Genomic DNA, 23646 nt, shown 5'->3' with positions numbered 1-23646 from the left:
ATTTGACTAAGGCTGAGCAAGACAACATATTGCCACGAAGGTGGAAAGAAAAATACAACCTGGTAGAATTTTTAGATTTAAGAGACGCTAGGTGCTCGGTCAACAGAGAAGTCCAGAGCGACTTTATAGGGAGCAAAGCGCTCAGTAACGACAACCCAAAGTTTAGTCGCGGAGGACGCTATGCAAGAGGAGGAATCCAAGATCTCGAGAATGTGCATAGACACATCTTATAGGTTGAAGTTGTGACTCTAAAAGTCTATCTTACTCTTCAGGCTTCAAGATACGAATCATATGCCATGGTTGACAAGCGGAGGATCTCGGGCCAATCCGTAGTGGGGTGTGAATCGTAATCCCAATGTTCAGCCAAAGGTGATCGGACTAAATCGAGCTAAGGGACAATGTAAAATATTCCTGAAAAGCCAAAAGGATTTATTCAACTTATATAAGGCCCCATATGCCCATACAGGCTAGCTGGCCACTCAGAACTTAGATGTCTATAGTGTCTTACAGTATAAGAAACTTGAATGTATTAAGAAGTTGATGACAGATATCAAGAATCTCGCCTCCTACAAGTTCGCTGACCGATTATACAACCCCATCGAAATTTTCAATATTATCCTAAAATTTTATAAAGTCTACCAGAGCGACTCAGTGGTGGTTTAGTTTTATTCACCCACACTCTTTTGACGGAATGTCTGTTTCTTGACAGGATCATACTGGTTGGCGCATGGAGCGCCTGCAGCATCTCCCTGAGACCTGGCCGTATACTTCTTACGTTCTCCAGGGACTCATTTTTCACTATTCTAGGTGAACTGAAATGCTGTCATATCGGTACATTACAAAGGCTCAGATATTGTCTCGCGTCTCGACTCTGATCAAGTCTAAGGAATTCAGAAGGTATGACTGCTTCGAATTTTGATTAACCCAAGGGGCTTAATCAATATTGATCTTATACTTAATCCTTACTGAACTCCCTACCACCCCAATTCTATGCTCTATATGTAGATAGGAGAATTGCCGGGGAAATATAATACCCCTTCAGTACACATTTCGTATCTCTCCTCTGTACTTAACCTCTACTTGTCCTCTTTGGTCTATTCAGTGGGTTATATTTTTATTGTTGCTCTTGTTAGTATTGCCTCATTATTTATATTACACCGTTGATATTCAGGTTTTCTTCGTCAACCCTTGAGCTGGATACAATGCGCGGTACATTGACTTCGCGCATAGTACTTGCCTGTATTTCTAACCCCACCTATACCTAGATCCGACGAATACTCCCCTGAATACTCAAGTAAGCACCTTACCCCCGACTCTAACAAATATCAGGGTTAATATACCCCCTCAAAATCCTTCCTGCCGTCAGCCAGACGGTGATATAACAAAGATGAGTGTAGATGATTCTATTAGAGCCAAGCTGGAGCATACCCCCCAATTCCCTTCTAGATATTGAACTACTGCACTGGTAGGATTCTGAGACAAGTCCCGCTGCCTCGATATATTCTGAAAACTGTAGCCGAGTTGACTCGTAACTCCTACACCAGTGTAGGCATTCTGCCATCCCACCAGACGTACTCCGATAGTTAAACAAATTAATGTTGACCGCTCTACCAGACCAAGATGTTCTCGTCCTCTTCTGGAGAATTTATTTTAAAGGTTTTACTGACCTCTCATCACTATCGGTTATAGGAAAGACTTGCTTTTAGTGATGATTCATTTACCAGGCCGTTAAATGCTAACACACGGCAATGTTTGAGAGACTGGTGGATTTCGTGCTCCGTCCAGGGATCCATGGTGATATCGATTAAAGCTGCATTTCTTACGCCTTTCACAGAATACTAATATAGATACACCACCAGTAGTTCAAAGGTATCCCTAGCTTGACCTGTGACACCAATGACGAGTAGCATTTCACTCAGACCGCTTGGCGGTCTAAGGCAGTCAAGAAAAGCTCTATGAGCTGTTTCCCAGATGAAACTTAGCAGTGGGGTTTGGAAAGCTGGAAAAGCTGGCGAGGGAAGAGGTGACTCAAAGGGAACACGTACCTTGCCTGTATATTTAGTTTCACTTCCAAGCTTTTCAAATTCGGCTTGCCATTTATCCAGGCTATCCGTGGAGCAGTGCACGATATCATTGATTGATTTATCACTCCCCAAATGACTGAGGAACTCACGTCCTTTCTTGCTGTTTCCCACTCTAGAAAAGAGGAACATTGCTGCTCTTTCACCGTAGGATTGCAGATCAGGCGATCCTTTGCATTTCTGAATTGTCGATTTAATTGTTTCACCGTCCTTACGTGAGGAGGGATTCAAATGTTAGTTAACATGTAATTTAAAAAAGGAAATCTCCAACATAGGGCCCAAACGCCTACCTCTCCGTCTGAGATAATAACGGTGATCACTGGCCGTTTCAGGTTGCCTGCTTTGGCCTTTCTAATGATCATAGGATGTACGATCTTTTTGTTGACAACCTCACCTAATCCCGAACGGCCTATGAGCCTTTGTAAGTTGAGGAATCTGACTGTTTGAAACATGTCTTCAACTTGATTGCTGGTAGTTATGTTCTCGAAATGGTCCCTCCCGCCTGCGTTCGGATAGAGGAGCTGGATTGTTATTCCCTTTGGTACGAGAAGCGAGGAAATTGTAACAAGACGTAGGAGTATATCCTTTAGGGCACGCCGGTGCTTGAACATAGACAAACTATTATCTAGGACAAACCTTAGTATCGCAGGAAGAATGTTGGTTAGGTTGAACTTTCAAGACTCACCGCAAACAATGACCAGATCGAATAATGCAAGTTCAACCACTTCAAGTTCCCGGCTAGCAGGTACATCATACTTCTGTGTGATATGATGCATCTCAGTAGCTGCCTTTTGCACAAGCTCCTTTATGAACTGATCATTAGGAGAGAAAAAGCTGGAATAGTTGTTGGTCACAAAGGTTTGGTACTGAACAGCTGTCTCCGCTATCTTGTTAATCTGGTCAGAGCAGAGTATCCGATAAGACGTAGTACACGTCGCCCTACCTGGCAATGTTGTAGATGAATATATTGAGAGGTGTTGGTGTTCGTTGTGATATTTCCACAGTTCCGATTTGTTATGTTGCCGCAATTCTCATGCACAGTATTTCCACAGTTCTGATTTGTTGCGTTGCCCCAGTTTTGGTTGGGTGGGCTCTTGTCTGTCGATAAATCTTCAAGCTGTTCCAGATGAGGCCTGTGACTTCTGCAGCGTTTCTGTGAGGCCTTCACACGCCGCCTGCATCGGCCACCATGTCTTGATATTCCTTTGCAACGTCGGCTGGAAGAGCTTCGAGATTTCTTCACATGGGAACTCATCGTAGGGATTGATAGGATACAGTGACAACGACAATGCGCGTGTCAGATGGCTTTAGAACAAGTTCCACTTCCTCGTAGAATGAATGAACATATGATATTAATATGCAAAGGGGGATCGAAATTTGAAATGGACGCTTCCTACAATCAACTGAGCCTGAACAGTAATGCACCAGTAAGATATTATCCCGAAGTAGAGACACAGCTGCAAGTATGCTTCACTGAATGACTGGTGGCGGCAACGGCGGATACCAGGTTACATTGCATTTAATCTATTAGCCGCAAGCCACCAAAGCCACTCTGTGATCTGGCATTAAATAGATTCCATTCCGAAAAAGGACTGTACGATGCCGATCTTTATTTACTGATACACTCATACAGATAGGCGGTGCCCAGTTTTGTGGCCTTGAAATTCAACCTAGAGTCTTGTGCTACGAATCCTACAAATGTAGTACTGAGAATAGAAACAAGCCAATAGTTATTGAATGATCTTCTTCCTCCCGAAATAGTCCCGGCACTATTCCGTACCGATGTATTGTTGAAATATGACGATACCAAAGTCGCAAGGCTGAAGCTTCCACACTTGTCAATTACTCAGCCCTCATTCCCCCTCTGATCTGCAACACGCAGCTTAGCCCACCATCATCCTAACCATGGAAGGTGAGCATACTCAAATGATCATCAGAAAGCTAATATCCAGTTACATTCAAAGGTCGATCGTGCCGCCTTTGCCACTTTTCACGTTGCCCCATCTCTGGCCATGGAAAAGGCCGCTGGTGTGTGCACCGTGGTCGTATTGACGCGCCTCACCTCCATTGACTGAAATATCACCGGTTTCGGCGGTGGTGTACGCTCTGCTGATTGAAATCTTGCCTCCATCTCCACTTTCAGTGTTGGATTGCACCGCGCTCCTGGAGTTGAAAACACCCTTCGATGATGCCTGGCTTCCAAAGGCATTTGCACCATTGGCTGAAAGGTTGCCGAATTTGCGGTACGTGGGCTGAGACATGGCCTTCAGATAATAAAAGACGAATTTGAAAGTTTAAGATAGAAAATGCGTCCTGATGATTGGGAACGGATCTCGCTTGAGTGGATGGATTTAGTTCGGCTGTTGTGGTGAAGAGAATTGGGTTGATGGAGATCGGCCCTTCTATATATTCCTTCTTTGCCTAGCGATGGACGACGCCCAACGTAGGGCTGTGTCCAGTGACGTGGGACGAGGAGAGTCGATGGCAGTGCTTCATGGTCAGACAATCCTTGGCTGGAGGGATACCTTCCGGAAAACACGGCAAGAGAGTTATTGGCAAATGCAATTTGGGAACAAGGCCCGCAATTGTAAGAGAGGAAACTCTAAGCAAGATCATGACTCGTAAACGACCGGCTGCCAAACGCAGAACCCGAGATTGCGAGAAATCCAAGGTATGCCCTTAAGGTGGGACGGGCATCTTTGTCCGCCTCAGAATATGATTATTGCTGCTGTTAAAAAAGGGCTTTCCATAGAAAGAGCCGTTGGACCTCCTCCTGTATCTCGCACCATTAGATAGCCTCACTAGGATGAGTGTGGATGTGGCAGGGATAGGTTGTTCCAATCATCTGGGCTCCACGAAGCGTTTTAATAAAATCGTTTAATCGATCACCCAAGACATAGCGTTGTACAGCTGGGGCCATTCACAAGGCTGGACAAATGACGGATAATGCCCAGCCCTTCTTGTTCTTTCTCAAAGCAATAATACTTTGAAAATGTCTTACGGCAAACAGCAATTCCTTCCTGATCTAGGAGGTCTATCATCCATACACCGACCACCGTTCGTCATCTAATACAAGATGGCTTCCTGGGAGGTGTAATTCCTCAGCGGTTATATTTAGATCCCTGAATATTTCTAATCCGACCATCGATTGTCTATGTAGAATCGTGGTAACTAAAATGTTGATGTACAGGTCGCAAAGACCCCCATAAAATAGCACGATCAGCATATCCAGCAGTCTTCTTAAGGAAGCACTTAGATCTCACCAACATTGGATGGATACTGGTACCCTCCGATTTGCTTCGGGTCATGGCGCGAAAAGTAGAGCAGATGGCGAGGCGCAGAAAAAGCAAAACATTGAGCCAATGGCAAGATTGACTTATCGATGTCCAGTTGGCCGAGCAAAATAAACCTAAGCCATGGTGGAAAAGAAAGTAGGCTCGCGCGGAGCAACAGGAGTACACAACTACCAAGCTGCAAGCACACCATCCCATCAATTAAGACGTGATCATCGGTGGGTATCAATCGCGATGCTATGGAAACGTAACCCTAAATCGTGAAAAGGCAAGTTAACAAGGTAAATGATCCTTCCTCTGTACGCTGTTAGGGTCATATGTGGTGTAACCCTGAAATGGAGATATACAAGCTGTTAGCCCTTGCAGTTAGCCATCAAGAACGGTCGAGTCCAAATCATGGACGATGTTGTATATAGGCTTACTGGCGGCTGATAAGACAATATAGTACTAAAGAAGACTAAAAACAGGTTGGGCTACTAACAAACGAGTACCAAGTAGCTCGGCTTGGGATACAGAAAGCCACAGCGGCTTTCACTGTTCTCCGGTTCCGTCTGATCATGTTGGTAGTTCCCGGTGACATCTGAAGTGAGCGACAGACATTTGCCAAACAGAAAGCTCTAACCCCCGATAGAGATACTTCCACCAGAACCACCCGAGGCACTCTTCGATGTGGCCGAGGAATGACCTGAGGCCTTGTTGTAATTGACATTCCCCCCTGTAGTAGCACTCCCTCCGTTACTCGAGATGTTACCGGTCCGGGTGATCTTGTTCCCACTATTGTTGTAGGTATTGGTGTTGCCACAGTTCTCCGAGGACGTGTTGCCACAGTTAGTCAACGTGGTATTGCCGCTATTGTTGTTCCAGTAATATTGGTTGTTTCTTCCGCCGTGGGAGAAAGAGCCTTTCCAGGCCCATGGGCTCGGAGTGGAATTGGGACTTGAATTCCACCTATCGTGGCCCGCATTGTTCCGGAAAGGGTTTCCCTGCCAGGTCCCATTTGGGTGATTACTGGACATTTTGAAAACTGGATGAGTGTATGTAGGAACGGATAGGTGAGGAGTGGGGCAGAAAGGAAATACAACGTTTGAGGTAGACGTCTAGCAAAAGCTTCCATTCCTACCAATCACCCTCCCTTTATACCACCCACTATTGCAAACACGTCAGTCCAAAGATCCTCTGGGAGTGTCTATGATGCAATAGCTTTTCTAGTCTGTTTCAAAGGACACACACTGGAAATTACTGCCCAGACGCGCTGGTGTGAGGCTTTCAGTTCATGTGGCAGTTAACCTGTATCTAGGCTTCTTCACGGCCCAAGCCCACGGTGGGTTGGGCTTTGGGCCTAGTATAGGGGTTCATAATGGGCCCGTGGGCCCCCAATTGGGCCCCAAACAGTGCAAACCTAGGACCTTATGTAAGAAAACATCGATTTATTTAACTTAGTAAGCACCTTTATGACTGCCAAGACCGGTATTTATACAAAAATGGGCTTTGGGGGGAGCCCACTGGGGACATCGTGGGCCTAGGGGTTGGGCTTTGGGCCTGGGGTTTGGGCCCATTCATGGGCCCTGAAGAAGACTACCTGTAACTGATGCCTAACAGAGACCTATCATTCCTTTAGCAATGAGTCACCTAGTCTATTATCAACCACGCAGTATACGTCATTCCACATTTATAGATAGTATTTCATCCATCCACTGTTTAGCCTCTATATTCCTGGTGATATCATTCCACTCTGCTATTTTCTTGTTTCATTCGTCTATGTGATTGACATATTGATATATTGAGCCGCAATGTTTTCCATATACATAGCCATCCAGCTAGGTACTCCCATTTCGTTGTCTGGTGGGCTGCTGATATAGTAACATGACTGTTGTGTGGCTGTCATACAACTGTTATTAAGTTTAAGAATATTTTTTTTAACGTTATACACACCATACCATTATTATGTACTAAATATTATTAAAAAATAAATAATTTTTAACCTTGCAGAATTTTGTACAATAAGTATCAACTGCTGCTTACTGACTATTATCCAGTTTTTAAAACAATCTCTTGACAAAGCGAACAAGACAATTCTCCTACTTGATAGTGATGCAAAGAAATCAGCCACCACTTATTCGCTCCTGTGTACCTTGCTCGACTCTGGGGATAGCATTGAGGTGCTTTGTGTCGATCAGGCTTTGTTGGCCAATGGAAATCAGTAGCGAACCCAAAGATCACGATAGACCACAGTTAGCAGTTTATACACCTCTTTTAGTTGATTGTGAGCTAAAAAAGAAAAGGCCCGAATCTCGACTGCTCGCACGAAATAGGAGGACTGATTTCTATTATTTTTGCTTGTTCTCCTATCCTATTTCCCTGACTCGCTGTATCTACCTCTCCATCTCCCCCGGTATCTATATATCGTCCCATCTATGCCGCCTCTGTGGATTTACATCGCTGTTTTTCTCTTGTCTATCTTTGGAATTGCTATCATTATTTCTATGCTGTATTCTGTGATCAGGGACTTATTCTCAACCTCTTATATATCTCGCTAACCCTGGAACTGGATATGATAAAACGGCGAGCTGATCAATATATAGATTGAACCTTGCTAATTCAGTTATGACTCCAGTTTAGTCACTTTATAATACCCTCGCTCCTAATCTGTCCACTTCACTGGTGAACCATGGCTTCAACCAAGGAACGGCTTTTATTGTCGCGTATGCCTACGGCTAGTTTGACCAGGGCCGCCTCATGAAACGCTTATTGGATGCAAAGCCACAGGCTGCAGACGCAGACCACGTCACGGGTCACTTGGACAACACCCAATCATTCTTTGGCCCGGAAGGCTTCAAATCTTCCTGCACAAAATTGAGGATGGTCTCACTTCCCAAGTAGTGCTCAGATCCTACGAGTTGCCGTCCGGAGGCCGGTGAGTCGTTGATACCATCCTTGTATTCAGAAGTCCAATAGCCTGAACTCCGATAGAGCTCTCTAAAATAGCAGACCGATCGTCTCCCAGCGAAAGCACAGTGAAAGAGACGGTATATGGCGTCAAAGCAGATGCCCCGACTCTTCAGCAGCTAAGCTCATCGGGCTAACCTGCGCAAGATAAGAGACCAGAAAATTATAGACAGAAAGCCATGGGAGCTTTGGATTCGGCCATTAGGGAACATTTCCAAGGTGGAAACCAGGAAAGTTCTGAGAAGAAGCAGCGCTTGTAAATGAGGCAGTTTCAGTCTGAGGTGTCTTCGAAAGCTTTTTCAAGATCTTTGTCATATTGTTCTCTGTCCGCAAGTTTACGACCAGCAATATGCCCAACATTCTTTTCAAAGAAAAAAGGCATCACAACCCCGAACTCCTCCTCATAGTCTTTGCAAATGAGATGTTTAATATACTTGCTAAATATCGTAAAAAGTCTTGACAACTTCTAAATGGGCCTTGAAACCTCTGAGTGCCTTGCTTATGGGCTAGTCATTGCGGGTGCCCGGATGGCGATCGCTACCTCAAATGTCTCAAGATCTTCACACGCGTAGTTGATGGGAAAGAGATAAGGATGACAGAAACTAGGCGGAGAGAACTCGCTGAGTTGGTCAAATGGTCCAGAGACACAAGCGCTATGTGGCTCCATATACTCTCTTCTAGTGGGTTTTTTGCGGATCTGACCTTTCGTTGTATGCATCTGCGAAATCACAAGGGCGTGCAGTGATAGAATTTGCATATGGAGGACCATGGGGATACAGAGGTCGAAAAGTCTGTCGCGGATAAGATGGAGGACCTGGCAGCGTATAATGAGATCAAAGATAAGGTCGAGCCCTACAATCTCATGCATATGGAGGAATGGTACCTATTGACAGGCCTTTCATCCATGTTGATTACTAACATCATCGAGAACCGTTTCCTCTGGAGCCCGGCATCACGCAATATCCCCTGGTTTCGTTCAAGCAGTGAAATCGACATATCAATTATATAACAAATAGCTTGTCTCATAACACACGCGATAGCTAGTTCCCGCAAAGACAAACGAAAGTTGAACAGTGGGACAAATAGCTTGGAAATTTGCAGCTCCCCAATATCATGGGAGTCAGGTAATTTATAGATACTGAGAAATGATATTTATCTATTTACTTTTCCTCGCTATACCGGAGGTTACTTGCTGACGATCTGCGGCCTGCCAATCCATGGAAACCTTACCATGTGACCAAAATCGTATATCACGACGCCACTCCAGGCAACAACTATCTGACCTTTCTTAAACATCTAAACCACCTTCGACGATCATATTGCATCGTGCACTGGTACGCCTTAATCAATCATGAAAATAGTAATAATCGGCGGCGGCATCTCCGGATGTACCGCATACCTCCAACTTAAAAAGCATCTCCCCAAACCACCCGCCCCAGATCAGGACCATGAAATCACTATCTACGAAGCTTACGACACCAACAAGGACACCACTTGCGACGAGCGTGATGGTCCAACCCACTCCTCGACACTTATCGTGGGCGGTGGCTTAGGTATTGGGCCTAACGGCCTCAACGTTCTAAAACGTCTGGACGAGGATCTTCTCCATGACATCGTCCGTGGCGGATATGTAGTTCCGACGGGCAACATGAAAAACAAAAACGGACGTTTGCTCGTACGCATGGACGCATCGGATGAGCCAACTTCGCCGACTGAATTACCCATTCATACGGTCGGGTGTAGCCGACATTGGTTCTGGCGGTGTCTCCGCATGCGCATTCCGGATCGCGATATTGTGACGAAACGGGTCGCAGAAGTTGTTGCGAGCCCGGAGGGCCGGAATGTAGTCCGCTTTGCTGATGGTAGTTCGCCAGTGGAGGCGGATTTGGTTATCGGTGCGGATGGGTTGAAAGGGATTGTTAAACGGGCGCTGTTCCCTGAGGCAGGGGAGGATCCCTTTCCCCCTCATTATGAGTATGTACCTCCCGCTGGGTGCACCGGGGCAGCAACGGCTTCGCTAACTCGATATAAACAGAGGCTTGTCAGGAGTCGGCGGGTTTATTGCAGCCGACAAAGTTAAAGATGACGTCGAGAAAGGCTCAATGAACTTCATCACCGGGGGCAATGGCTTCTTCGGCTACTTCTACACCGACAGTGCCCGATCGGCACCTCACAGGGACTCACCATATCATGTCTCCGAACCGGGCGAGAGTCTCGGCTGGTGGTCAACGTACCAAGTCGATGAGTGTCCGAACCCGAAAACGATTGACAAGGAGGATGTCGCACGTCAACTGCGAGAACGCTACTCGAGCTGGAACGATCCAGTTATTCGGAAGGTCCTCGGCTCACTGGAGGTCAGCAATATGTATCCTACCTGGACGATGCCGCCTCTGCCGACCTGGGAGCGGAATGGCGTCGTTCTAGTCGGTGATGCAGCTCATGCATTGCCTCCTACTTCGGGACAAGGCTCGTCGCAGGCGCTTGAGGATGTTGAGGCGTTTGTTCTGTTTTTGAGTCACTATTTACATAAGGAATATGAGACCCATGGGCCTGATATTGATGTAAAAGGAGTGATCTCGACCGCAGCCAAGCCCTATATGGAGCTCCGCATCCCTCGTGTCCAGGCTATTCTTGAAGATGCCAAGCGGAGACAAAATATCAAGCGTGATATGAGCGTTATCGAGGAATATATAATGTACAGCTTTCTATGGATCCTTGGTGAGTATTATATCTTTCTAGTTTAGCTCTAGCCTGCGTGCCATTTGTTGGAACTACTACTGACAGATTAAGGCTGGTTTCCACGATTCTTTAGCAAGGAGATGAAGGCTGTCTTCAATTATAATATCGCGGATGAGGTACAGAAGGTGCTGGAAGGTAAAACATAATATACACAACATGTATACGCAGCTCTCCACTCTCCACTCCAAGAACGATATGATTATGTATCGTCTCAACATGTACATTGATACAAAACAATACCCAGCTCCAAACCCAAACTTGGCTCTTGTAACCTTCATCAATAAATCCAAACACTCACTTACATCCCTCTCCATCCTGTCGTTCATTTTACTCTGCCTATTCTCACAATACGGACATCAGTTCTCACGACTAGGCGGGAAATACTCCCCGCATGTGCCACATCTCTGATAGTGGCCGTTCTTAAGGCAAGACTTGCCCAATACCTTTCTACATATTGTGCTGGTGGCTATGTGTTAGCTTGACTTGCTCCGTGCGATACTTGTTGGTAGGTGACAGACCAGTGGCGTCCCATTTTTGGATCTTTTCTTTTTGTCATGGATTGGTTTCTGCTGTGGTTGTTCTGGGGTGGTTGTTCTGGCGGATGAGCTGTGACATACCTTTTCGACCTATAGCCAGGTATGACGCAGAATATGTAGATAATATATAGGGTATAGCAGTATTCTGAATTGGTTCTCGTGTGCGAATCTGTTTGTGCTATAGATGCTGTTGTGTCTTTGGAACGAATGATCTAAGAGCATACGTTCATGGTCCATGCTTATGGACAAAGGATTTATTGTTGTCAGCGTGAAAGGACAATGAAGACTTTGTTAGTCATTGTTTATATGCTTGTATTTAAAGCTAGGTCTATAATTGTGGTTTATTGTGGGAGCATGGTGAGAGGGGCTGTCTTCTTGTCGTATAGGAAATCTAAGCTTGACCCAGTTGTTCCAGGATAAGGATGTTGGTGAGAGACATGACATGGCCAGACTAAGTCAGATGCAAAAGACATGGGTAAATAAAACTGGCACAATATACATGCAATGTTACATGGCTATCAGGACCAGCTATATTGGTGAATGAGAAGTGTTAGTACATCACATAAAGCCCGGTAAGTTTGATGTCTATGCCAAATTCACGGTGTATACACACTAATATCTGGTTACAAAGCTCACAGAGTAACAGCTCTATAATGCCAAGCCTCATGAGCTATTACGGGTATGTCAGGCCTACACCAGAGTTATTTCCGACTCGAATTCTCGACTCTACAGCTCGTCATGGGACATATGACCTCTCACTACCTGACTCCCAAGAATGACCTGTCCAAGCCAAGACAGCATCGCGGGATACCCCATCACGACCTCGAAGGATTTGACCATCGCATCCCACAACTAACAGACACGAAGAGCACACATCATACCCAAGAACCACCATAGGGAATAGGGCCACCCCCCGGATAACGCCACACCGCAGCACCCGAAACACATCCAATATGCGAACAAGGCCCAGCCCACAATCAACGCCCATCCAGCCACCGGTTGGCCTTATTCTAACTTCACAACCCATCTAAATATATCTCTGGCTATGATTCGCCAGGATGACGGATCTGGGATGTCATGACCCGAGTCCCCAGACCCGGAGGATGTCCAATCAGACAACGCCTGGATTCTGTATGTCCTTGTGAAGCCAGACCATGCGCCAATAAATTGGCTTCCGAGCATTGCAATGCCATGTGGAAACCGCGGGAGTGGGTGGAATGTTATCTGGCTGTCTCGGATATAGGATCCGCTGGACGTCACCTTGTCGCTGGCGACCGTTGCGGCGAGAGGTAAATACGAGGATCTCTCTTGGCGAAAGTTAATGGGGCGACGAGAGAAACAGCAGCAATGGGAAGCTTGCGTCCATGATCCGAGTACGAGGCCGAATCAGTAGGCATGACATATCATCATTTGATGAATGGCTGTGTTGGTATGGGTGGAGGTTGAGGGGGGGTGTATAAATATGAGGTTCGATCAGTTCAGTTCAGCACATCCAGAAACCAGAACAATCAACAATCAACAGCATTCTACTCAGCTACATAGTCAATCACACAGTCCAATCCATACCACATCAATCAAAATGAATCTCCTACTCCTAACCTTCACCCTCCTCACCACCCTGACCACAGCAACCCCGACCCCCCGGCAGGACTCCCTCCTCTGGCCCTACGCAACCTACCGCTACTGGGTGCAAACGGGTAACTGGGTGCTCGACCCGCAGGACCAACTCCTGGTCGTCAAGAACGGCAACGCAGCAGACGAAACGACCAGCATCGTCACCTTCGACATCCCCGCCACTGCTGACGGCCACAAATGCAAGCTCCTGTTCGACCTCTGGGACCGCGACGTCTCCACCGGCTCACAACAGGCCGACGTGTTCACCGCCACGAAGCCCACCGGCGCCAGTGCCAGTGCGTCTGACTCGGGCGCCTCGCTGCAGTCTGTGTCGAAGCAGGTGGCCGAGGTTATCGTCCAGTCTAGGGACGAGCATGTCGGTCGGATTCATGTTCCCAAACCGGGCACTGCGGACTGGGTGTTGGCTTACCAGGGGTATCCTGAGTTTGATTGTCCCGCTGGGCAGATGATTGGGTTTGAGTTTGTGGGGGTTAATGATCGGGTTGAGATTAGGTGGGATATTGGGGTTACGGGGCCGAGGGTGCAGGTTTTGTAGGTTGGGTATACAGTAGCGTTCGGTCTGGGGGTTGGATTGGGGGTTGGTGGGTTAGAAGGGGGCTATATGGGGAGAAGCATGCCGAGGTTGTTATTACTTGATGTTATTTGCATAGGAATGATTTGATTCGTTGTGTTTATATCACTGTGTATGGACTTTTCAGGGAGTATGTTGACTTCGAATTGTATAGAGATCACCGAAATCAGGCGAAGGGATAAGATGAAAAAGAAAGGAAATTAGGGGATCTGTTAGAGAAATATAGGAGATGCCATTGCTAAGGTAGAGCTGAACGAGTCTCAGCATATTACTGTAAATTAACTAATAAGCAGCATTCGGGTATATCTATGTACAGTACTTCCAAAAACACTCCACTTCACTCCGCAGCGAATATCTTTAGTCCTGAGCTCATTTTGAACTCCTTTGTTTCCTCTGCGACAGTCAATGAGACCACCAGTTCCAATTCATTCCTGTGCAGAATGTTATACGTGACAAAGTCAGGGGACGGGCCCGTGTAGGTAGTGTTCCGCAGACCCCCAACGGTCGAACCGTTAGAATGAAAGAGAAGCCCAAACATACTGCCGATGTCAACCGGCTCGTTCCCTTTTCCGGTAGTAAAGACGATAGGGTTCTCAAGCCTCAGAAAGGCCTGCTTCAAGCCAATGGGATGAGACGAGGAATGAGTGTGGTTGTGAGTATATGTCGGGGTGAGGTTTCCTGGTGCTCGCACCATAGTCTCAGACTTTATGACCATGTTGACCCAGTTTAACTGAACTTTTTGTCTGACATCGCTGATCTCGGGACTTGCGCTGGAAGGCTTGACGCCAATGATAATCGGGACAGGTGCTGGGTGATCAAGCTGAATGGCGTAAGGCCAACTGACCTCAACCGTATAGTGAAACTCCGGCACCTTGGATGAACCGAAGAGCTTTTGCGTCTTTTGCTTCAGCGATAGCTCCGCATGCTCCATTCCTGGCAGTAGCCGTTGACTCTTGGCCCTTCCGGCGAGCACGCGCGACTGAAGGTCATAGTTGAAGATACCGGCTTGCGGGGCATGTCGAATCGTGATAGGAAAAGTCGCTATTTCAGTCTCAAACGACCCGGAGCGACCATATATCAGCTGAGCCTCGAGGTAGTATTCCACGAAGGCCTCAGAGGAGGTACGCCAGCCGCGACCACTGGAGAAAAAGCTTGCGGGCAATGTGCTGCGGACAAGGGTCTCTTTATCCAACGGCAGGTAACTCTCTTCCGGACAGTGGCCCTGCAGCACCTGATATGATGGTCGTGTGGGGATCTCAACTGAGAATGGCCATGTAAGCGGGTTGTTCACACTGCCCTGGGGAAGATGTAAGGGTCCGTGGAAGAGAGTCTCGCGCGATGTGTGAAATAGTTGCCAGCGACCGCGGTAATGGCTGGTGCTGGTCGTTTGCCCGTTGTTCCTCTTCACCGTGATCTTTGTTTTCACGCGTCCGACCAGTGTAAGAGTCACCATTGCATCGGGGGTGACGATATGTGAGCGGCGGACTACATTGCCGATGACAGTATCCCCACCAATGTATGTCCAGCCCGGGGGTGAGGCGAGGTCGATATTGATGTTCTCGTTGCCGGTCTTCGCAGTTTGCGGCATGGTGTGTTCTTGTTTACATGTAATTGAAGTCTAGAGGGTGCACTGGGAATTCTGAACAATATAAAGCAACTACTTTCGTAAATCTTAGCGAAGCCGACGTCATCTGACGGGATATACAAAGTGGCTGAGTTTGAGGCCGGGCAATTAAGGCAGACTTTCATTCCTGGTCAGCCTATACCCCATCTGGTATAGGCCGTGAAGATCATTGGATCACTCGTGTAAGCTTGAGTGGCTTAGAATATATCGATCAGTAATTATTCTTTCCACGATGTGAATCTGTGTAGAGATATTCCCTCGCCAGTTATGCAATCGATCTGTTGTTCTGCGAGGCTAGTGAACCAGTCGGAAAGCTTTGTCAATCTAGGAAGTATTGTTCTACACTCCTCTTCACGACTTAGATCAGGCCTACTCGCTCAATATAAATATCTGGTCTTGATAGAGAGGCTTCAACGGACAGATTCCAGTCTATCAATCGTGATGCAATCGAGACTTGGGGAGCATCAGCCAGGAAACACCAGTAGCGCCGAGCAGCCCGACTAGCATAGGCTGCAGCACTGATACACCGACCTTCGCTGCCATGACACCAGTAACGGCTGGGAAGACAGCCCCTCCGACCTGGCCGAGGACGAAGATGAACGCTACCGCTGATTATTAGCTTGCCTCTACGCCTATAGGCATCAGGGCGACATACCAAGTGCCGATGAGCGAATGTCCGCTGTGAATATCTTCGATGCGACCGAGATACCCTGAGACGTTAATGAGTCAACTAGCAACTCACGCGGTGACAACTTACTGTTGCAAAGAAAGGGCCTGAGAAGAACCCAAGAAGACTGATGGCTACTGCTTCGGCAATGATATTTGGTACACTAGTCGCATTAGTGCTTCGTCGCGCAACGGCTTCAACCGAACTCACAGCCAGAAAACCAACTCTAATCCCACACAGAGCAACACATAAATGAACACCATGCGTCGCTCCCCCAGGCGATAGGTCGGCTCAGCCAATATCAGTCGGCCTAAGAAACCGCCACCGTAAAAGCCGGCAGGGACATATCCCATGTCCTTCAGGTCGCCATCGCGCACATGGACCAGGTATTCCACAATCCAGCCTACACTATAAGTACCTGTACTCCCATGAAAAGGTGGATAACTTACCTCCAGCTGTGATAACGGCACCGAGGAAAAAGAAGAAATACAAACTCAGAATCCACACGCCTGGCTGCGCCAGAGTCTTCTTTATCTCTTGCATGGGGCTCTTTTGTCTTGCGTCCTGAGAGCTCATCTCACCCTGCGTAGGACACTTAAAGGTCAAGGACTCCTGGAACGCGATAACCACAAGGACAAAGTTGATGACGCCTAATCCTAGCGGCGCCGTGTAGAACAGTTCCCAGCGCGACTGTGCTCCTGCCGATGCTACTGCTGTGGCGATGAAGGGTCCGGTGAGACACCCCGCCATATACATCGCATGGATAAACCCGAGCCATCGATGCGCTGCTTTCACGGATGCCACGAACGTGTTCGCGTACGTGTCCTGGTACGCCTGGCCAAGACTCGCAATGAAAAACGTCACCGCAAACAGAGGCAACGGAGGTAACCAGGCTCTCAGGGCATGGGCCAGGACTTGTAGCGTTGCACCCATGACCAAAAACACGCCAAGGTCCAGATACTGGCTCAGATGACTATTGGAGAGAGCGGCGACAAGCCAACCGCAAAAGGTCGTGCCATACCTGCATTCTGACATCAGTGTCATACTTGAAGATATGGCGGGTGAACTAACACTATAGACACCATATTTGTGTCTATGTCGTAGGCTTCTCGAATATACGGAATCAGCGCTCCCAAGCTCCCATCATTGACGCCCGCCACATAAAACGCAAAACCAGCACTGATGAGTTTCAGGAGTAGTCTTGGGGTCTGTGGTTCTGGCTCCGGAGAGTCTACTTGGACGGACTCCATGGCGAGCAATGCGAAAGCTAATATTCGTATCCAGCAGTGAACAGGATCCCTCACGAAGCTATATAATTTTGAACAGCACAGCGGTGCAGCGGAAAGTCGGACCGAACTTGACGTCGGGACGTAGTTGATTAAATTACCCAAAACGGTAAAATTAGCAGCAAACAACATCCACCACCGCCCTAATTACTCATTACAATCTATCAAATCACATCCCCGAATGTGCCTCTAAGAGTACAGAAATCACGCTCATTGTGGCCAATAGTATTGGCCCTTGTCCAGCGCCGTCTGCAATTTCGGATCCACATGGACAAACCCCGCGTCACCCAATTGGGGGAAATCCTGGATGATCAAGCCGGCGACCATTCCCCCGAAGACCTGACTCCCAGCCGCGTTCAAGTGCGTCGAGTCACCCGCTTTCAAATCATACATGTGCGCACTGACCGGCCCAATACTATTCAGGTACAGCGTGCTGGCGCGGTTCAAGTCAATATACGACGCTCCCGTCTTCTTCGCGGCCTTGATGGTCGTGACCCGCTCATTTTCCAGACTCCGGATAATTGTGGGCACCCCGGTGGAATTATCATACTGGCGCCGAGCAAGTGGAGTCACTAGGATGGGCACGCCCCCCGCATTCCGCACCTCTCCGACGAAAGTCTCCAGGTTGGTCGTGTACTCTGCGATGGTGATGTTGGCTTTCGGCTTCTGATCGTTGTGGCCGAATTGGAGGGTCACGTAGGGCTGATAATTGGCTTTCACCTCCTCAAGCTTCTTGAGGAGGGTGTCCCAGTCCCCTCGCGTGCGGAAGCTGACGGTTGTGGCTCCGTTGCGGCCGTAGTTCTGGCCTTTGGCGCCCTTGGCCAAAGTCGTCTGGATGAATCCATTGCCCCAACCCCCTCCGTTCGTCGTTTGCACCGCGGTGGTGCTGTCGCCAGCCAGGAGAAAGAACGGCGGTTTGTCCGCCGCGGACCGTGGCACACTCAGCGCGTGGAGGGTGAGGAAGAAGAAGAACAGGAGATACAGCTTCATGGTGGTGGGCTGCAGGTTCCAGAACGTGGACTTCCCCTATTACGGTGAAGCGATCGCTAGTATTTATCTACATTCGGGGTAAATTCTTCTATCTCGGCATTCCAGCAGTCGAAGACTTCTAGCATGTGAGAAGCTATGTAATCCTACAGGGGTACATTACGGACCAGAGCAGGAAATGAGCCAGTGCGGGGACATGTGTAAATGAAGCATTTCCTAGATAGGGATGGTACTCCGGTCTAGATTCACTCGAGCATATGGCATCATGAGAATTAATTAGGCGTATCCCACTGTGGGCCGTCTAGTGTCTGGGGAAGATCGATCGCGCGGGAGGAATGAAGGATCCCCCACGAGGATACCAGATTGGAACTGGACACTAGATGAGGGCGACATCAGGGGATAGGGGCATGGGAATAATTTGTGAGGGTTACGACCGCTGATAAATGAATGTTCGGAGTGACCGAGGCAGAGGGGACTGGCTTGGGCAACACTTCCTACCCAAGTGGCTAAGGCCCCCTGGTCCCTCGTATTGATACCATTGGTTCGTCCACAGCCAGGAAACAGGGCACCACCGAAAAAGCCCTTAATTATGGAGCCGGCAACTTTAGTGACAACAAACCTCGTATCCCGCGAGAACGTGACAGTGCAGGTTGCATCGCCTCTTTGTTGGTTGTTGGCCAAGACCTCCGATGGTTCAGGTAGTGGGTCTGGGCGCCAGCGAGGCTCAAAGGAATCGTGGTAAACTTTTCCTTAGAACCGTGGTTACAAAGTATACTGATTCAGAGAACCTGGTTCCATGCTTAATCCAGTGTTATCGGTGGAGGCATTTTACATGTTTCTTGCTCAGGGCTTGTACCCTATATCCATCCTCACAAGTCTCGCAGCAAGATTGGTACCGGCGAATATAAATAGCTACACGTATCGATTCGGCCTGGGTGGCGCCCTGTTTCTAGTGCATCTTCATAGATGGTTAGGTTTAGCATTGCCCACTGCACGAATTGCTAAGAAAGGACAACATTGTCGTCCCGGGTGCAACGACCAAATGCACATCCATGCTGAACAACCTCGCGAGAGAACAGCAAATTTACCCCTTCTAGTTTAAGTTCCGCTGTCATCTTTGTTCCCTATGGTTCGTTCGTCTCCGATGGTTGGACCAACTCAGCCTTTGTCCCAAAGTCTTGGGAAATGTAACCAATAGAGGAGAATGGTTCTGCGTCATGGCTGGCATGGCAGCCACCCTGCATCTTCGCAGTAAGCTTCCTCCGTTGGTAAGGCCGCCCACTCTTCAGGGCCTTTCTTCTTCTCATTGCCTCGCTGGCTCCTTCTCCCTCCTCCCGATCGTCTACCATGACACCGTGAGCGCATGAAGCCCTCCCCGTTTCATCCCCAGATGCCAACTATGTCGCTCATTCATCGGATGACATGGCTGTTGATAACTATCGCTTCTTTACGGCTGGGGGTGTCCGCACAGACAACTACAACGGAGGCAAGTGCCACAGCGACTCAAACGTCGTCGAAAGGAGCCGCAACACATACTATCCAGGTTGGACCGCGGAGTGACCCGCATCAGTATGTACCCAGCAGCGTCAACGCATCTGTCGGCGACGTAATTGTCTTCGAATTCTATCCGCGAAACCATTCAGTAGTAAGAGCAGACTACGATGCACCATGTGTGCCTGCCCAGACCAGTGGTCCCGTCTTCTACTCCGGCCATTTCAACAAATTCAACGAAGAGAATGGACAGGTGATAGGACCGGTAGGTTCACATCCGATGGTGATGACCGCGTCGATTACTGACATCTTTAGCCACCCACATGGTCGTTGGTTGTGAATGACACTAAGGTAAGACCTACCCTTGCGACAGATCTTCAATCGCACATGCTAATAGAGCTCCAGCCTACCTTCTTCTACTGTACCGCCATCGGCTCATGCAACGAGAATGGAATGGTCGGGGTGATAAATCCGGTCAGTGATGCTGATACTCAATTGCAATCTCTCGTTGCTGACAGAAGCAGACCGCCAATATGACGTGGGAGCATCAAAACAAGAAAGCGATCAAGTACCCCTACCAGCTTGAACCATGGGAGCACGTTCCTGCCGAAGGCGAGACTCCCAACTCATCAGCGACTTCCAGCCCCTCGCCGTCCTCGTCCGGAAGTCACCTCAGCGGCGGCGCCATAGCCGGGATCGTCGTTGGAGCCGTCGCATTCATCGGACTGCTCGTGGCATTTTTCTTCGTCATGGGCCGGAACCAAGTCTACAAGAAGTGGATGACATCGCAGGATGGGACCACGGAGCGGACCGCTCGCTGGGCTCTATTCAACAGCCACGGGGAACGCAAGAGTGACTTCGATAGCGCGCAGCCTCCTGGCGACCAAGCGACGTATATGCCGAGCCCGGATCTCGCCAATCGCACGTACATGTCCGGTCAAGGACAATATGGCTGGGATCCGTCGATGTACCAGTCTATGCCGCAGTCACCGCCGCCAAGAAATGTAGCACCCACCGAGCTGGAGGCACCCGATTCCGCAGTTCACTATCGGACCGATGGAAGGTGACCGGCTAGTGTCTCGGTATGATAATGCCACGGGAGTTAGGATAATGTTTTGTTTGATACGACGGAGACTGAGCACCGGTCAGGGCAAAAATGTTTAGGGCATAGGTTGTTGTTTGGTTGATATCCTGGATCGTTGTACTTTGTTCATCTTGAGGATTTTTGCCTGAAATGCATAATAGACTCGGGGACGAGATTACCCAGCATGATAATTCGCAGTCGGGAGACAGAGCAGCATCAAATGTTACTTTCAGTTGTCTCTCATGATCCATCGAGGTGTGCTTGTAATCATGATTACGAACGGATGGGGGTATAACAAGCCGGTGTAGGACCAAGTAGGGCTGCGATTTATCCCGACAGACCATGCTCAAAGCATCGTTTATGGTCCGCTCAGAGATAGAGGGGAAAGCGTGTTTGAGTGGCAAGGGCCCTGGTAGGCTCGCCGATCTCGCGTGCGGGATCCAATGCAACATGAGCTGGACCTCCCCGCATTTTCCACTCCTTTTAACTTGAAGCTATCCCAAGGCGGGGATAGGTCATGTGTTCCCTCGCGCCCTCGTTGGAGTAGTTATCTTAGTTGAACTCTCGTGGCCTGATACCCAATTATTCTCAAGTAAACGATAGGTTAAGCAACCCGTCCGAACGCAATCAATTCCCTTTCCGATAAGCTTATCACTTGGCAAAACATTGGCATCGCCATCTCCTCCCTGTTCGGGTATCGTCTGTCGGACAAGCACCGCTCGTGGAAGCTGAGATAGAGACGTTTCTTATCAACTTTATGCTTAATTCCCACGCTAAAGCTCACTAGTTTGAGCACTGATCTTGACCAGTTGGAGTAGACTTACCCAGAATCATACCAGCGTCTATAGGACTTATCGTTATCATTATCTTTCTTCATCCCCGCACGGTACCAGTACTTTGTGCTCTTCGTCCGGTCGTGCGACATTTAAACTCAGGATGTCCCCCGCCCATTGTCCCCTCCTTTCCAGAGTCCGAATGCATTGGCAACATGGATAAGAAGAGTATTATAGATGACCATCAGGTCTCAAAAGAAGAGCCCGGTCATGGAACAGTGACCTATCAAGAGACCCAGCGTGGTCTCTCTTCTAGACAAGTGCAGTTGATGGCGATCGGTGGCTCTATCGGAACCGGTCTGTTCGTGGGTATAGGGTCATATCTGCGCGATACAGGTCCTTTGTCTGTGTTTTTGGGCTACATGTTCTATGGGCTTCTGTTCGTCTGGCCTGTCAATCTTTGTGTTGGAGAGATGTGTGCGTACTTGCCGATTCGAGGTTCTATCTTCGAGCTGGCGGCTAGATACGTCGATCCTGCGTTTGGATTTGCAATGTGTGTTTCTCGAACTCCTTAGGCAGCGAGTTACTAACATATCTATCAGGGGCTGGGTCTATTTCTATGGCGGCTTAATGCTTGTTTGTACAGAATACTCTGCTGTGGCCACTGTGATGGGATACTGGACCACTAGTGTCAACCCTGCGGCTTGGGTCGCCATGGCGCTGGTTGTTTGCTTCCTGCTCAATATCGTCGCGGTGAAGTTTTACGGAGAGAGCGAGTTCATCATGGCCTCCACCAAAGTTCTCCTGTTGATCGGTCTTGTTATGCTCACCTTCATTACCATGGTCGGCGGTAATCCGAAACACGATGTTTATGGATTCCGGAACTGGACTCATGGGGTGATGTACGAATATTATACCGACGGCCCGACGGGACGATTTCTCGGGCTTTTTTCCGTCATGGTCTATGCAGCGTTCTCAGTGGCAGGCCCCGATCTACCAGCCTTAGCAGCAGGAGAGATCCAGAATCCACGCTGGACCATCCCGCGTGTTGTCAAAATGACCTTTTACCGAATTGTAGGCTTCTACGTGGTCGGAGTCCTGGCAGTGGGTATCATCTGCTCGCCACAAGACCCTCATCTCCTATCTGCCATCGACTCAGGCGCAGCCGGATCGAATGCGTCTCCCTGGGTCATCGGGATCCAGAACCTGGGCATCCACGGGCTCCCAGACCTGATCAACGTATTGATTCTCCTCTCAGGGTGGTCCTGCGGCAACGCCTATGTCTACAGTTCCAGTCGCACGCTCTATTCGCTCGCACGAGACGGCCAGGCCCCGAAATTCCTCCTCAAGTGCAATTCAGCCGGCGTCCCAATCTACTGCGTCATCACCGTCTCGTTTCTCTCCTGCATCTCCTTCCTCGTCGCGGACACCTCCGCCGTCACCGTTCTCTACTGGTTCATCGACCTGACCACCTGCGCCTTGATCATCACCTACACCAGCATGGTCTGCGTCTTCCTAGGCTGGTACCGCGCCCTCAAGGCCCAAGGAGTCGACCGAAAGACGGCACTGCCCTGGGCCGCGCCCTGCCAGCCATACTTTGCCATCGGGGCCGTGACGATCGGCAGTCTGATCACGCTGTTCAACGGGTTCAACGTGTTCTCGCCGTTCAGCGTCCAGGGGTTCATCACCTCATACTTCGGGCTGGCGTTCTTCGTCGTCATGTTCTTGTTCTGGAAGTTGTACCACAAGACGAAGTTTGTCGATCCCGCGACGGCAGACATCTACAGCGGAAAAGCTGAGATTGACGCCGAGTGTCGGATCTGGGAGGAGGGCGGGTTTGAAGAGCGACGCAAGGCCGAGCTGGCAGAGATGCACTGGGCTAGACGGATGTGGGAGAAGATGTGGTGATGGCCAGGATTCCATTATGTGTAGC

General features: G+C 48.7%; 10 protein-coding genes across 10 annotated transcripts; 4 read left to right on the top strand and 6 right to left on the bottom strand.

Annotated features, from left to right (window-relative positions):
• Positions 1-3900: 3900 nt before the first annotated feature.
• BDV37DRAFT_264220 (uncharacterized protein) lies at positions 3901-4530 on the bottom strand. The gene is made up of 2 exons (XM_032083641.1): positions 4004-4530; positions 3901-3950 (listed from the first exon to the last, which is right to left on the bottom strand). The coding sequence occupies exon 1, from the start codon at positions 4340-4342 to the stop codon at positions 4040-4042; it is 303 nt and encodes a 100-aa protein (XP_031935439.1). The 5' UTR covers positions 4343-4530; the 3' UTR covers positions 3901-3950; positions 4004-4039.
• A 210-nt stretch (positions 4531-4740) lies between these two features.
• Positions 4741-5577, bottom strand: BDV37DRAFT_264219 (uncharacterized protein). The gene has a single exon (XM_032083640.1). The coding sequence runs from the start codon at positions 5570-5572 to the stop codon at positions 5234-5236; it is 339 nt and encodes a 112-aa protein (XP_031935438.1). The 5' UTR covers positions 5573-5577; the 3' UTR covers positions 4741-5233.
• A 414-nt stretch (positions 5578-5991) lies between these two features.
• On the bottom strand, positions 5992-6390 carry BDV37DRAFT_288830 (uncharacterized protein; the record flags this gene model as incomplete). Its single annotated transcript, XM_032088333.1, has 1 exon — positions 5992-6390. The coding sequence occupies one exon, from the start codon at positions 6388-6390 to the stop codon at positions 5992-5994; it is 399 nt and encodes a 132-aa protein (XP_031935437.1).
• Positions 6391-8603: 2213 nt separating this feature from the next.
• On the bottom strand, positions 8604-9428 carry BDV37DRAFT_264217 (uncharacterized protein). Its single transcript, XM_032083639.1, has 2 exons — positions 9204-9428; positions 8604-9134 (listed from the first exon to the last, which is right to left on the bottom strand). The coding sequence occupies exon 2, from the start codon at positions 9087-9089 to the stop codon at positions 8820-8822; it is 270 nt and encodes an 89-aa protein (XP_031935436.1). The 5' UTR covers positions 9090-9134; positions 9204-9428; the 3' UTR covers positions 8604-8819.
• Positions 9429-9638: 210 nt separating this feature from the next.
• Positions 9639-11514, top strand: BDV37DRAFT_41246 (FAD-dependent oxidoreductase). Its single transcript, XM_032090598.1, has 3 exons — positions 9639-10294; positions 10356-11038; positions 11111-11514. The coding sequence occupies exons 1-3, from the start codon at positions 9672-9674 to the stop codon at positions 11203-11205; spliced, it is 1401 nt and encodes a 466-aa protein (XP_031935435.1). The 5' UTR covers positions 9639-9671; the 3' UTR covers positions 11206-11514.
• A 1621-nt stretch (positions 11515-13135) lies between these two features.
• Positions 13136-13765, top strand: BDV37DRAFT_291404 (uncharacterized protein; the record flags this gene model as incomplete). The annotated part of the gene is made up of 1 exon (XM_032088929.1): positions 13136-13765. Exon 1 carries the CDS (start codon positions 13175-13177, stop codon positions 13763-13765), a length of 591 nt encoding a protein of 196 aa, XP_031935434.1. The 5' UTR covers positions 13136-13174.
• A 351-nt stretch (positions 13766-14116) lies between these two features.
• BDV37DRAFT_41236 (uncharacterized protein) lies at positions 14117-15426 on the bottom strand. Its single transcript, XM_032090597.1, has one exon. The coding sequence runs from the start codon at positions 15387-15389 to the stop codon at positions 14139-14141; it is 1251 nt and encodes a 416-aa protein (XP_031935433.1). The 5' UTR covers positions 15390-15426; the 3' UTR covers positions 14117-14138.
• A 431-nt stretch (positions 15427-15857) lies between these two features.
• On the bottom strand, positions 15858-18805 carry BDV37DRAFT_291401 (SGNH hydrolase-type esterase domain-containing protein; the record flags this gene model as incomplete). Its single annotated transcript, XM_032088928.1, has 6 exons — positions 17656-18805; positions 16542-17113; positions 16303-16495; positions 16183-16255; positions 16081-16135; positions 15858-16027 (listed from the first exon to the last, which is right to left on the bottom strand). Exons 1-6 carry the CDS (start codon positions 18366-18368, stop codon positions 15858-15860), a joined length of 1776 nt encoding a protein of 591 aa, XP_031935432.1. The 5' UTR covers positions 18369-18805.
• Positions 18806-19582: 777 nt separating this feature from the next.
• Positions 19583-20923, top strand: BDV37DRAFT_276396 (uncharacterized protein; the record flags this gene model as incomplete). The annotated part of the gene is made up of 3 exons (XM_032085555.1): positions 19583-19633; positions 19726-20121; positions 20381-20923. The coding sequence occupies 3 exons, from the start codon at positions 19583-19585 to the stop codon at positions 20921-20923; spliced, it is 990 nt and encodes a 329-aa protein (XP_031935431.1).
• Positions 20924-21928: 1005 nt separating this feature from the next.
• BDV37DRAFT_291398 (putative proline permease) lies at positions 21929-23621 on the top strand (the record flags this gene model as incomplete). The annotated part of the gene is made up of 2 exons (XM_032088927.1): positions 21929-22266; positions 22316-23621. The coding sequence occupies 2 exons, from the start codon at positions 21929-21931 to the stop codon at positions 23619-23621; spliced, it is 1644 nt and encodes a 547-aa protein (XP_031935430.1).
• Between the last annotated feature and the right edge of the window lie 25 nt (positions 23622-23646).

This window comes from Aspergillus pseudonomiae, assembly GCF_009193645.1.
Source record: "Aspergillus pseudonomiae strain CBS 119388 unplaced genomic scaffold BDV37scaffold_130, whole genome shotgun sequence".
NCBI lineage: Eukaryota > Fungi > Ascomycota > Eurotiomycetes > Eurotiales > Aspergillaceae > Aspergillus > Aspergillus pseudonomiae.
This window is presented reverse-complemented; position numbering and strand designations above follow the sequence as displayed.